Source organism: Molothrus aeneus, chromosome 3, assembly GCF_037042795.1.
Source record: "Molothrus aeneus isolate 106 chromosome 3, BPBGC_Maene_1.0, whole genome shotgun sequence".
In the NCBI taxonomy this organism is placed as follows: Eukaryota; Metazoa; Chordata; class Aves; order Passeriformes; family Icteridae; genus Molothrus; species Molothrus aeneus.
Genome location: NC_089648.1, coordinates 109,474,964 through 109,488,236, shown reverse-complemented (window position 1 = coordinate 109,488,236; position 13,273 = coordinate 109,474,964). Strand labels below are relative to the sequence as shown.

The window sequence follows — 13,273 nt, the reverse complement described above, 5'->3', positions numbered from 1 at the left end:
AAGGAGGTTTTCAGAAACATGGGGATGTAAACAACATGGGGATAGACTTTTACTAGTTACAGGACAGGGGGTGACGATTTTAAATTAAAAGGGGATCTATTTAAATTGTTTCTAAGGAAGGTATTTTTTTACAATGAGGTGGGGGAGGCCATGGCACAGTTTGCCCAGAAGGGTGGTGGATGCTTCATCCCTGGGAACATTCAAGGCCAGTTTGGGTGCAGGTCTGAGCACCCTGTTCTGGTTGGAGGTGTCCCTACTCGTGGCAGGAGGTTGGGCTGGGTAAACTTGAGTGGTCCCTTCCAAACCATTCTGTGATTCTGTAGCCAGGAAAACCAAGGTGAAGAGCTCAGCCCACCACAAACAGACAGGAGATGGTGGAGGGAAGGTCAGACTGGTGTGCATGGCTGTGGAAAATGAGGGGAAAAAGGCATGGAAAATATTTAGAGGAAGGATGGCTGAACTGGAGTTACTGCAGAGGCTTCTGGGGACACTCCTTGGGTGGAGCATTGCAGTAGGAGATTTTAATGCATAAAATGAGGCTTAACTTTGACTGTGGGTCATCTCAGTGCTTTTTCCTGCAATAGCAGACGTGAACAGGTTGGTTGTTGTTCTCTCTGCAGAGTTTTGTTATTTCTGTTGGAAAGTTTCAAGGTAAAACAAATTCCCCATGGCGAGATCTGTGTTCTGCCTTAGACTGCAAACTACCCCACAAACAGAACCAATTTATTATTAAAATTTTCTCTCTGGCCTGCCTCCTACAGCACTGATTCCAGCATGTGCTCTGGGATTTCTGCTGGCTGCTGCTGAGAATACTTTTGTTTCAACTTTCTAGGAAACAGAGGGCTTCTCTTTGAAGTCTGGGATGATGCCTCTGATCTGACAGAAGCAGGTCCTGGATACAGATGGCAGTTTGTACCTAATGCCAGCTCCCCAGTAAGGTTTCTGTCTGGGGCAAAGAAGTCCTTCAGGTACTCAGTGATCTTAAAAAGAGACGAAGCCATGGCAATCACCTTTAGCAGTGTAAGGTGGAGCAAAAACACCTGACAGCTCTTTATAGCAGAGCCTCACTGCACAGCTCCTATAAATCAAAGCAAACCCTTTGCTCCGAGGTCCTTTTGAAGCTTAAAATATGCAGTGAAGTGCTTTATTTTTTCCTCCTTTTGCTTTCCCTCGCTGTTTCTGCTCTACCTGGCCTAGATATGCTGAAATACCACCAAAAAATTGGCTCTGGAAGTAGAAGGAGCTCCAGTTTGAGGCTGTTTTGGGCTGGAGCTCTGGCCAGGTGTGGAGGGGCAGATTCTCAGCCAATGTTGGCAGCCAAGGTGGAGTTAATACAAATAAATAAATTCCTGAACCGTGTTGGTTCCCATTTCAACTTCTGATATGATATTGAAAAATTGTGCAAAGTGCATGAATTCTTACATTTTTCTACCACTTCTCTGTTTTTGTTGTTTGATTCTGAGCATTCTGGTTTTGGCTTTTTCTGCATGTTCAGGGTTAAGACTTTGTTTGAGAAGAAATGCGCTGAAGTAGCCACCAACAAAATCATACTTGGTTTCATGGAGCTGTTTTTTTATTTCCTTTTTGAAACTTTTGTAAGGCATAATTGACATTTAATGTGAAATTGGGCCATTTTGAGGTTACTTCAGCTTTGAAATAACAAGGTTTGTTTCGTTAAAATGGTTTAAAGATGTTTTCTTGTTACTCAGTGTATATGTGAAGGTGGGGTGTGGGGAGGTTTGTTGTTTTGGGTTTTTTTTGCTGTACCTCTTTTGTATATTGTGGATGTTCTGTTTTTGCTTAGCTCCAGACTCCGTGGGTTTTTTGTGGCTCCTCAGACCAACAATTACACCTTCTGGATTCAGGCAGATGGTCAGGCCTCTCTCTACTTAAGTTTGTCCCAAGATCCAAACCAGAAGGTATTACTATTGGTAGAAAAAAATGAGAGAAATGGAAATTAAAAATGAGTATGGAAAGGATTTTAATTAAGTAACAAGGGGGAATTTCCCCAGTGTGGTTTGGTTTATTATCTTTTATGAATCTATTGCAGAGTCAAAGCTGTGTGATTATTTTTGATATTTTACATCTGCCCTCTCCATTATATAGCTCATAAAAAAAAAAAATCACTCTTGCAACCAGAGTAATTGATTGTCTTTTCCAGAATATTTTTTGTTGTTAGTTCAGCACACTTCTGTCTGAACTAAAGCCATGAAAAGTTATTTGGGGAACTATTAACTGTTATTAATGCTAGAACAAGCCATAGCAATTATCTTCTTTATGGAATTGAACCTTAAAACACAGTTTTTTGAGATTCTGGCTTTTTCGTATATTATAGGAAGGAATTTTGTGAGCCATCAACCCATGGCTATCGGTTTCAAACACAAATATGCTGTTTGTTTTTTTTTATTTTTGCAGCTGTGGCATTGGAGTAAATATTATTTGGGGATGGAGAAATGTTGCTAACTGGTTTCATGGCTTCAAATTGAAAGACAGTTGGTTTGTATTGGATATGAGGAATAAATTCTTTGCTGTGAGGGTGGTGAGGCCCTGGCCAAGGTTGCCCAGAGAAGCTGTGTCTGCCCCTGGATCCCTGGAATTGTCCAAGGCCAGGTTGGACAGGGCTTGGAGCACCCTGGGATAGTGGAAGATGTCCCTGCCCATAGCAGGGGGTGGAATGAGATGGTTTTTAATGTTCCTTCCATCCCAAACCATTCTGTGATCCTGTGATTTGGTTGTTCTGCACACAGGTGAGAATTGCCTCTCTCCCTGCTGGCAATTCAGAGTGGTCTGAGAACTGGGTGAGGAACTGGAGTGAACTTTGGCAGCCAAAATCCCAGAAATTTGAGCTAACTGCTGGCTCAAGGTACTACCTGGAAGCACTGCATCATGCCAAGACACCCAGCAAGGGGATGAGAGTTGGAGTCCAGATTCACAACACGTGGCTGGACCCCCATGTGGTGAACAACTACTACACTGAGCGACACGAAATTCAGGCTCGAGCCTTGCACCTCCCAGAAGTGCAGGTCAGTGCTGCCTTGGTGGTGCCAGGTGTGAAAAAAAATGTGTGTTTCCATCTTTGTTACAACCTCCTGAGACAGATGATGAGAAGAGTATTGTGAGCTGAAGTTGTCTGTGGTTTTTAAATACATGAGTGGGTGCGTGTGAGCACTCAGGAATGAGGGAAGTTTTTTCCTAAAGGTTAAACTCCTGCAGGACAGGAGCTTTAAGGACCATTTGCAGCTGCACAAGTCATGTATCCCTTGTTCTCCTGTTAATGTAAGAATCCTTGTCCTTGTAGGACAAGGGCAGTTTATGAGTAGCTGAAGTGACTCTTGGAAGGGATCCCTGGTTCACCACAGATGCTTAAAAAGGCAAAGTGCTGGCTGTAAAATCCTCCCCAGTAGAAGATTCCAGGTTTGAAGTGTATATATGTCATGCAGTTTGCATTTGTTTTCATTTCTTGATTTGCTTCTCTTTTTCTCCCAGATGTTGACTGTGTCTGGTACAGGTTATTTCAGTATCTCCTGGAACAACACACTAAAAATGATCCCCACAAATGCTACAGCTCAACAGGTAGGTGCCATTAAACACAGACACAGAGTCCTCTGCTGGGAATTGGTGAAGCTCTGGTGCTTGATAGAAGTTAAGATTTGGCCCAGAAGCTGAGGTAAAGTTGACGTGATGGAGAGGTGATTTTTTTTAAACTGAGAATATCTTACAGTGAGATTTTTTTTTTCTTGAGCATTGACTCCCAAGTGTATTCTAAGCTTATCACAACATCCAGATTTCTTGGACTTTCATTGATCCAGATCCTTGGACTTCTTCTCTAATGCCAGATGAGCTCTGGCTCTTGTATGGCTCTGGTTTCTTCAACAGCCCTGAGGCTCTTGATGTCTTGATTGTGAATTTGTCAACATTAAAGTGACCCTGAGTGATGGCTCCATGGCAGTCATTAGACTGAGGATGTCTCACACCCCTGAAAATGTTTATGTAAACATAAAAGTGTACACTCTGTTGAGATAAATTTTGTTATATTATTATTTAACCTTTTTATTCTCTTAATATTTGATTACCTGCTTGTTCAGAGCTGCTGTGCCACTGATCCCTGGCTGATGAAAAATGAAGTATGTGTTGAAGTCTCTGCTGAAATGATTGTAACTGACTGCTTTCTACTTTCTTAATTTATTTTAAAGGTGCAAGCAGCAATAGAAGAACTCCTTTCAGTAGGATGTGAAACTGAACCAACTTCTGCTAAAATCCTCTTTCACTGTGGCTTTGAGAAAGAAGGTAGAGAGCTTCTTTGGCAAATAAGCAGTATTTATTGTGAGAATGGATCTGCTTTTATGACATAAGTGTTCTTGAAACTTTTACTGGTAGGAAATTTACACTTTTAATGGGTATAAGTACATATTCATGTTTATCATCTATTTGTTGTGTGTATGCATTAAAAACAATATGATCAATATAATAATCACAGTGATCAATATAATAATCATAGGATATCCAGAGTTGGAAGAGAAGCACAAGAATCATCAAATCCAACTCCTGGGGTATGTACAGGACAACCCCAGGAATTTGTGTCTGAGAGTGTTGTACAAACACTTCTTGAACTCTGGCAGGAGAATTCTCAGAGTAGGACTGTTTGACAGTTTCTCGATACCCACTTGTATTTTCATGAATCTTGACTCTCATTTTATTTTCTTTTTTATTTGTCAGATATGGAGAACATCATCACCACAGGACACATTGTCAGTGGAACAGAGCCTTTCTGTGGGAGGTTCAGCATCCACAGACCAAGCCAGATGGTGAAAACTTCCCCACCAACACTACCAAAATATGACCTTACTAAATACCCACATGTGAGTGGCTTCTCTTCATGAGCAGCTTGCACTGGGCACTGAATGTTCAGAGCCTAATAAGCAACATAAAGTCATCTGGTTGTTTACAATTCCCCCAAATCTATCAAGCATCATGTCTTGGCACAGAGCAGAGCACCTTTTATTTGGTTTGAGATCTCTGAGATGTAGATAATGTTTAACACACCTGGTTGTTAACTGTTCCTGGGGATACAACCCTTGCTGTGGGAAAGGAAGAAGTGGGATGGTGTTGGAGAAAGGTGGAAGGGACAAGGACAACCATTTCTTGACAAAAGGAAAAACTCCTTTGTTGTTTGGTGATCCATTGCTCACTTTTCTGCTCATCTTCTGCTTTTGACAGGAATAAACCCAAAACTTCAGAGAAGCCTCAAGGGTCAGTTTGATGCCATGTTGTGGCACATCTGGGTGCCAAAATTGTCTTCTACAGCTCTTGTTCCCTCTCCAGCTCTCTTGGAGCCCCTTTAGGCACTGGCAGAGTCTTTAAGGTCTCCCCAGAGTCTTTTCTTCTCCAGGCCAAACAACCCAGTGTTAAACAAGAACTGAAATATAATCTCTTCCTTTATCTTCCATGTACATTATATATAAACTATCTGTGTTTTGATTTGTGAAAGTCTTTCCCCCATTTTTGCAGGTGTGTTTTGCACATAAAGGACATATGAGCAACATCCTCCACCTCTCAGTGTCCTACACTAATGTCTCTTCATGTCCAGTGAGGAGAAACCTCACCTGCCAGTGGGACTTCAATGAAACTGACTCTGAAAGGTATCCAGACAATTCCAGTTATCAGAGATTACATTTTCCATAAGAAGGTGCAGTAGGGAAAATGAGGGAAGCTCTTATTTATATAGGAACAATTTGTCTGTTGGAGTAATCTGACAAAATGCCTACAGAGGCATTGCTGGAATGTGTTTCTTTGCTTTTTGGAGGATTTAATGAGTAAACTTCCATGTTTCTTGCTACATGCACTATCTCACCTCAGTGACACACAGGTGTACTTGAAGATTTTTGAGAACATAAGTTCCCCAGTTTCTCTCCCAGTCGATTTCCTGCAGTAAGAGAGAGAATTACTTGGGTTTTTTACTCCACCCTTTGAAAGCTTTGAAAATTGGTGTAGCCTTTGATTTTCTTTATTCACTTAAAAATCAATGAGTAGAAAACATTTGGTAGCAGACATAAAGCTTAGGCAGGCAGACTTAAAAAAATCAGGGGTGTAAAAAAATGAAAAGAGCTGAGGGTTTGAATTTTAGATTGACCCCCATTGAGGTCACTGATGCCATTGTGGTATTTTGCCAAAAATAAGGCAGGTGTAGTCATTCCCATATCCCACTCTAGTGATTCAGAGGGGAAAATATAAGCAGAGATCTAAATCCTCATTTCTCACTCTGGGGAACCCAACAAGGACTTGGTGAGTAATCAGAAACCACTGAGGATGTGGCTTGTGCTAAGTGTCAGTAGCAAGAAAACCAGAGCCTGATATTACCTGGAATCTTCACAATCACCTCAAATTTGTTTATTGTCCCAACCCTGGTGTCTTCCAGCTGGACATTTACCTGCACCAACCTCTGGAAGAGCTGTGTGAATGTCTCTGTGCTTCTCCAGGACCTCCCAGCCAATTCCCCAGTATTTGTGCATCAGATAGACTTGCAGAGCCCTGTGCTGCAAAAAGAAACACCTGGATCATTTTATCTTGATGAGCTCATCATTGCTGACAGAGCTGTGATTGGTAAAGGCATCTCTTTTGGTTTGTTTTTTTTTCCCCCCAAGAAATTTTGTTAAATCTATAGCAATAAAGAGGGATGAAGCTTTTTCAATGGGAAATTTCACAACAGGCACAAAAATACTTCTTTTTCTTGAACTTAAATATATTTTTTTTTTGTGACAGCAGTCAAGAAGGAATTGCCAAAATATCGATATTCTTGATTTATTTGAAAATGTGGTTCTACAAATGGAACAGGCTGTGGTGAAATCACCATCCCTGGAAAGGTTCAAAAATGTGTAGATGTGGCACTTGGGGACATGGGTTAGTGGTGGACTGGGCTGTGCTGCAGAATAGCTGAACTCTGTGGACTTAGAGGCCTTTTCCAAACTTAATGATTCTATGAAATATAACTTAAACCAAAACAAAAAAACATCCCAAAAAACCAAAACCAAGCAGGTATTTCCAGCTATGAAATGGCAATACCTTGGGCATAGTCACCTCTGCTCTCCTTACTCTAATGAATGTTTTTTCTTTCAGTTTCTCAGAGAGACCCCAAACCCCCGTGGCCAGAGGGGAGAATAATTGAAGCAGTGTCTGTGGTGGGGTCTCCTCCCACCTACAACGTGTCCTGGTGGGTGTCTGGCTGTGGTTCCAGTCTGCCCCTTCTCTCTCCAAGGTAGGGACAGGGAGCAGCTCATCTCAATAGCCTGTAGCACCTCTTAGAGCTCCCCCAATGTACCTGGAGATGGGTTCAGCTGCTGAAACAAGAGGTTTGAAGAAATTTGAGGTAACTTGGGGTGTCAGATATTTGTGGGTCACCAAGGTGTGATGTGGGATTGGAAGGAAATCTAAGCCCTTCTGGAACAGTGGATGAAGATCATCCAGAAGCGTCTCCAAAACACTGTTAATGACACCAATTAGGTGCAACACCACTGTTAATGAGACCATATTAGGCACTGGAAGTCCACCTTGGGTGTCCTTGTTTGCTGAGATGAGGTTTCTGCTCCTGCCAACAATGACAGAGGAATCAGAGCCATGGGCTGTAACCAGATCAGAGACTGTAACATTAAAGGTTTGTACTGGTAGAAAATAAGTCCTGTAAAAGTTGGATTGTATCCAGCTGAGTCAAATGTAGTATCTTAACATAAACCACCAAGGGTAAGGGCAGGAATGAGAGTACAGAGGGATGTTTGTGGTGGTTGAGATGAATAACCAGAGGTGTAACTAATAAGAAGAGGGAAAATTTTTACTCCTGTGTGGAGCCTGAAGACTGACATTGGAATGATGCAAATAACACTGATGGCTATATTTTTTTAATAAATTTAGAAAAAAAAAGGGGGAAAAGCCATAAGCATCACTATAGAGCTGAGGAAAATACCTGAAAGAGGAAGATTTAAGAAGATCCACCTGTTTAGATAATTAAAAAAAAAAAATTAAAAAGCAGTTTGATCACAATACCCCTCACCAGGCTAAAAAAAGGTATTAGGTACAGGTGCACTTTTCCATCTCACTGAGGAAGGTATCAGAGAAAAGCAGGAATCAGCACAAGCTTTAAAATGGGTGAGCTGAGCACTGTCTTTGGACATCTTCAAAATAAACCTGGCTCTTTCTCTTTGCTGAAAACGAGCTATGATTTAATCCAATACAACTCCTACCCCTGTCAGAACAGGAATATTGGCTAAAATCTTGTACCAGCTGTACAAGGGCTCAGTGATCCTTTTGGTTTTGTTTCGTGGAAATTTGCTCCGCAGAAGCCACCGGTTATCCAGACTCTTAACACACGGTGGCATCGTTGTACCACAGAGAGGCTCCTTTTCCTTTGAAACACCAGAATTTCAGTGGCGAAGGAAAACGGCATTTTGACTTTTAGAAATTGGACTTTTGTGAACTTGAATGACTCCAGAAGAGATGTGGTGTCTGGGGGCATGGTTTAATGAGGGACCTCACAATGCTGGGCTGAGGATTGGGCTCAATCTTAGGGGTCTTTTCCTAAATGATTGTACAATATGAAACCTTACTGTAATTCAGGGGACTTGAGGTTTTCATGGGTTTGAGGAGATTACAGTGTGCAGCAGGAAATATTTTTTGCTTTGCTGTGGCAGATGCTGGCCAGGTTGTACTGAGCTGGTTCTTTAGAAACACCAGTAGTGGTGTTTCTAAACACCACTGGTTTGCACCTGGTGCTTGATGCTGCATAAATTATTTCTTCTATCATAAATTTTAAAAGGTAATTTTCCATATTTTTTTGCTGTGTGAATTGCCTGCATAATTCACAGAACCACAGAATCACTGGGTGGGAAGAGACCTTCAAGATCATTGAGTCCAACCCAGCCCTAGCACCTCAACTAAACCATGGCATCCAGTGCCACATCCAGTCTTTTTTTAAATACATCCAGGGGTGGGGACTCCCCCACCTCCCTGGGCAGCCCATTCCAGTACTTTATCACTCTTTGCTTAAAAAACTTTTTCCTAATATTCAACCTATATTGCCCTTGGCACAGCTGAAGACTGTGTCCTCTGGTTCTCTCAGTTGCTGCCTGGAGAAAAAGACCAACCCCACCTGACCACATCCACCTTTCAGGGAGCTGTAGAGAGTGATAAGAAGTGAGAAGTTGGGAATATCCAGGCTTTTTTTGAGGTCTGGGCACCTTCCCCTTAAATCCTTCAGGAGTGTTGTTCCCATAGGTGTCCCTGAGCTGTTGGTTGACTTGGGGGTGTCAGCAGTGAGGGTCTCCACTGCTGATTCCTTCCTGTGACCCCCTCTCTGTCCCACAGAGGTGCAGTGCTTGGGGAGGGCTCTAAGGAATATGGACACCTGAGCGTGTCCACGGAGGATGTGAGAGTCAGCCTCACCATCCAGAGGCTGCAGAAGTCATCCCCACCTCTTGGAGGAACCTTCCACATCCACTTGGCCAACACAGTGATACCAGGTAAGGAAAGATGCAGGTCCAGGGCCTGGATTTCCTGAGCAGGAAGCCAAGGGAAGGATTAATTGCCAGAGAAGTTTTGGCTGCCCCATGTCTGGGTGTGTTCAAGGACAGATTGGTTGTTCACAGAATCACACAAGGTTGGAAGAGACCTTCAAAGTCATCGAGTCCAACCCATTCCCTGACACCTCAACTAAAGCATGGCACTGAATCTTATTAAATAGTGTGGATGATCTTCAGATTAGACATTAGGAAGAAATTTTTTATGATGAAGCTGGGGAAACAGTGGCAGGGTTTGCCCAGAGAGGTGGTGGATGCCCCATCCCTGGAAACATTTGAGGTCAGGTTGGATGGGGCTTTGAGCAACCTGGTGTAAGGTTCATTGCTGGGATTAGATGACTTTTAAAGTCCTATCCAGCCCAAATCCTTCTATGATTCTATTCTATAATTAATACATAATATAATATGTATATTATGATTCTATTCTATAATTCTGTGATTTTTTAGTGTTTAGGGTCCAATAAAGGTCCCTCTTTTGGCAGCTGCAGAGGGTTGAACCATGACAGCCTTGCACTCACAATGAAACCTCTTCCTTTCCTAGGAGCAGGCAGATGTGGTCTCCTGGAAATGGAGATATCCACTGCTCCCTAACATCTTTTGCAGGTGTTCCAGTGCACATCTCTGCCCACCAGCTCCGCAAGCTTTTGCAGGACAATGTGGACAATTTCACAGCTCCCTTCTTCAACACCAGTGACTTCACTGTGACCAGAGACTGCAGCTCGTGCTATGAAAGTGTCTGGACACTGACTTGGAAAAAAACAGCTGGGGACTTGCCCAATGTTATCAGTGTACAGTAATTTCTTTTACTAATCCCCACTTTAATCCTCATTTGATGTCTTTGGTCTTGGCTGATTCACTCTCACAATGGTTGTTTTTATGAAGACACCATGGAAATTTAGGCAATCTTCCTGTTTGGAACAGCACCTTAAGCAAATTCCAGATTAAATTATTAAAAAAAACCCCAGTTTTAGGAGAAGACATTATATAGAGTCTGTGATTCAAAACCAGGAGACTTGAGTGTAATTTCTGTGCAGCAAAGGGACTGGTTCACTGAAATTAAATCTTTCTTAATTATATATACCTTAATGTTTCAGTACAGTAACTGGAGCTCATCACAGATTTGTGGCATCATTTATTTCCCAAGAGGGTATTTTTCTGAGAACTGTTTTGTCTGGTTTTGGATCTGGTTCTCATAGGTCTCAGGTTGGAGGTTCACTTTACACTCTCCCATCCCAAGATTTGTCATATTAGGTTTGCTTCAAGCAAAAGGATCTTTTTGAGTAAGGACTCAGACTGAGATGTTTCCTACGTCAAAAGGAAACACTATTTCTTTAGATATTCAGCTCCTAAAAGTGTGATGTCATTTTCAACAAATTCCAGTGCCCAAGATGTTGGCCTGGAGAGTGAAAAAAGCTGCATTTTCAGCTCTTGCACAGGCTCTTGTTTTACCTAAAGTCAGGTCTTTGACAAGATCTTTCAGTGCCTAAATCCAAATTATATTATTGGGTATTAGACGTTCATTTACCAACCTGACTCCTGAACTTCTTTATTGTCTCTTTGACTGCAAGGTGGAGGTGGGAACAGGGAGGTGTTGCAAAACCTTGAGTTATGAAGATTTAGAGGTGCAGATATGATTCATGGAAGAAGGGTGAGAAGTTTCCAGGAGTTATTGCTTGTAAAAATTCTGTTTTAATTTAAAATCACAGGACAGAAAAGGATGAGAAACTTAAATTCCTTGATCTTTGCCAGGTCTCTGCTGAAAAGCTCACTGGCCTGAAGCCGACTGTTTCTACTCGTGTGGTTTATGATGGGGGTGTGTTTATTGGACCAATATTTGGGGACATGCTTGCCACCCCCCATAACCAAACACAGGTGAGTCGGTGTGCTCTCACACTTGTCACTGATTCAGCAGGGTTGTGTAGCTCCAGGAGCCTGACAGGTATTTGGGTACCTTTTTCTGCCAATGAATCTTTCAGGAATCTGATGTTCTTTGCCACAATTTTCTCATATTCTGCTGCCTGGTGTGTGGAGCAGGACTTTGCTCCAAGAGCTGTTGCTGGAAGGGAGAATGATGATCATGAGTGATGGAAGACAATATATATATTTTTTTGGAAGCAGTGACCAAGGGATGAAAAATCTCTGAACTCCCACCCTTGGTGGGTCCTGTGGTGCTTGGATACCAAATTGGGAATTGCACAATTCACCTGCAACACTCTGTGACACTGATGGGGAAAGTAAATGAGTTGGTGGCTGGGATACTCATCTGTGAGTTGGGAAATCCTGAACCTCTCTGGATCTCAATTCCCCAGGAGGGAAGAGAGAGATGGGAGAGCTTCAGGCTGAAGGAGGAATCATTCTAGTCTGCTGGACAAATGTATTTCCAGCTTTGCTCTCAGATGTTGCAGATCAGTGGCTATTGCTGGCTTTGTTTCCAGCAGACTCAGGCACTGTGACCATAACAGGGTGATGTTGGACGTGCTCCAAGCCCAGCTGTGCAACATCTGGGTCCAAGTCACCCTGCCTTTTTCATGAGCCATGGGAATTGCTCTTCTTCTAGTGACTCAGCCACCTATAGCATCTTTTCTTTCTGTGCTGCACAAATCCTCAAACAGCCCAAGTGAAACAAGACCAGCAGCAGCCAACAAATTTTCTGGTAGTTTTTGAAGCTTTATTCTGGCAGTGTAAAAGTGTCCCTCTAATTATTGTGTCTCTGTATAAGCAGATGATTTTGCATTTCTGTGTTCCTTGAATTTCTTTGGGACAAATGCTTCGCTTTTTGCAGGCACACCCTTAACACCTGGAGAGGGAAAAAGAGGGGCTCTTTTGTGCCTTATCCTTTTCCAGTTGACTGCAAAAATATCAAGATCTCAGGAGGGATATTTCTTGATATCTCTTTTAGATAATCAAAGTCACAGCCCATTTTTTTTCCTTCAGCTTGAACAAGGGGCAAAAAATAAAATTGAGGGCAGCATGTTGAGAAGACACATTGTGGGTTTCACTTTAATTAGTCTTCCATGGTGCTTTAGACACAATAAATTTATTCCCAAGGCAAATTGGAAAGAACCGGGGGAAGGCAAGAACAGTCTTCAGTGGGGGACTGGAAGAACAGGAGTTTGAGGAGGTGTGGGTCCCAGGATGGTGGGAGGTAGGCTGGAGATGCAGCATCCAAAGCTGTACCTTGGATGAGCCCTAGCAATCTGCTATTTAAATTTGCAATTAAATTTGCAGTGGGACTTCAGCAGAGTGAAGAGCTCTCTGTTTGTACCCTGTTCTAGCACTGAGTGCTCTCGGTAGCTCAGGGTGGCTACCAGCATCTATCAGTCAGTTGTGGCTCTAGAAAACACCTCTGTTCCATTACCAGCTTTAAGGTGACTCTCTGGTCTGTCTCCAGGTGGTGGTGATGGTGAATGATGTCCTTGCAAACTGTTCTGGCTCGTGTTCTTTCCAGTTCAGCCAGGAATTGACACCCATAGTCAGAGATGTGGAATATTCATCAGGTAAAAGGGCCTAGTGCCTGAACACAGTGGCAAAAATTCTGTGAAAAGGATCTGCCAGGTGCTGGTGATTTCATGTACACTTGTATCCTTTTGTAAATTTTTGATTGTATGGAAACTGCACTTTATGGGTCACTTCTGATCAGCTCCAGTTCCAGACATGCTGAGTGTTCAAGCTTGAACTGAGAAGGGCAGTGGAGCTGGGAAGGGTTTGGG

The 13,273-nt window shown here is 42.6% G+C and overlaps 1 protein-coding gene across 1 annotated transcript in view; it reads left to right on the top strand.

Moving 5' to 3' along the window:
- Positions 1 to 13,273, top strand: part of PKHD1 (PKHD1 ciliary IPT domain containing fibrocystin/polyductin) — a 235,758-nt gene that overhangs the window by 14,524 nt on the left and 207,961 nt on the right. Inside the window, exons 13-25 of the mRNA XM_066545943.1 lie at positions 833 to 968; positions 1,805 to 1,919; positions 2,748 to 3,023; positions 3,487 to 3,573; positions 4,194 to 4,287; positions 4,717 to 4,859; positions 5,509 to 5,639; positions 6,416 to 6,600; positions 7,114 to 7,252; positions 9,352 to 9,506; positions 10,167 to 10,351; positions 11,313 to 11,435; positions 12,955 to 13,060. Of these exons, the coding sequence (XP_066402040.1) occupies positions 833 to 968; positions 1,805 to 1,919; positions 2,748 to 3,023; positions 3,487 to 3,573; positions 4,194 to 4,287; positions 4,717 to 4,859; positions 5,509 to 5,639; positions 6,416 to 6,600; positions 7,114 to 7,252; positions 9,352 to 9,506; positions 10,167 to 10,351; positions 11,313 to 11,435; positions 12,955 to 13,060 (1,875 nt within the window). The remainder of the gene's footprint in view (positions 1 to 832; positions 969 to 1,804; positions 1,920 to 2,747; positions 3,024 to 3,486; positions 3,574 to 4,193; positions 4,288 to 4,716; positions 4,860 to 5,508; positions 5,640 to 6,415; positions 6,601 to 7,113; positions 7,253 to 9,351; positions 9,507 to 10,166; positions 10,352 to 11,312; positions 11,436 to 12,954; positions 13,061 to 13,273) is intronic.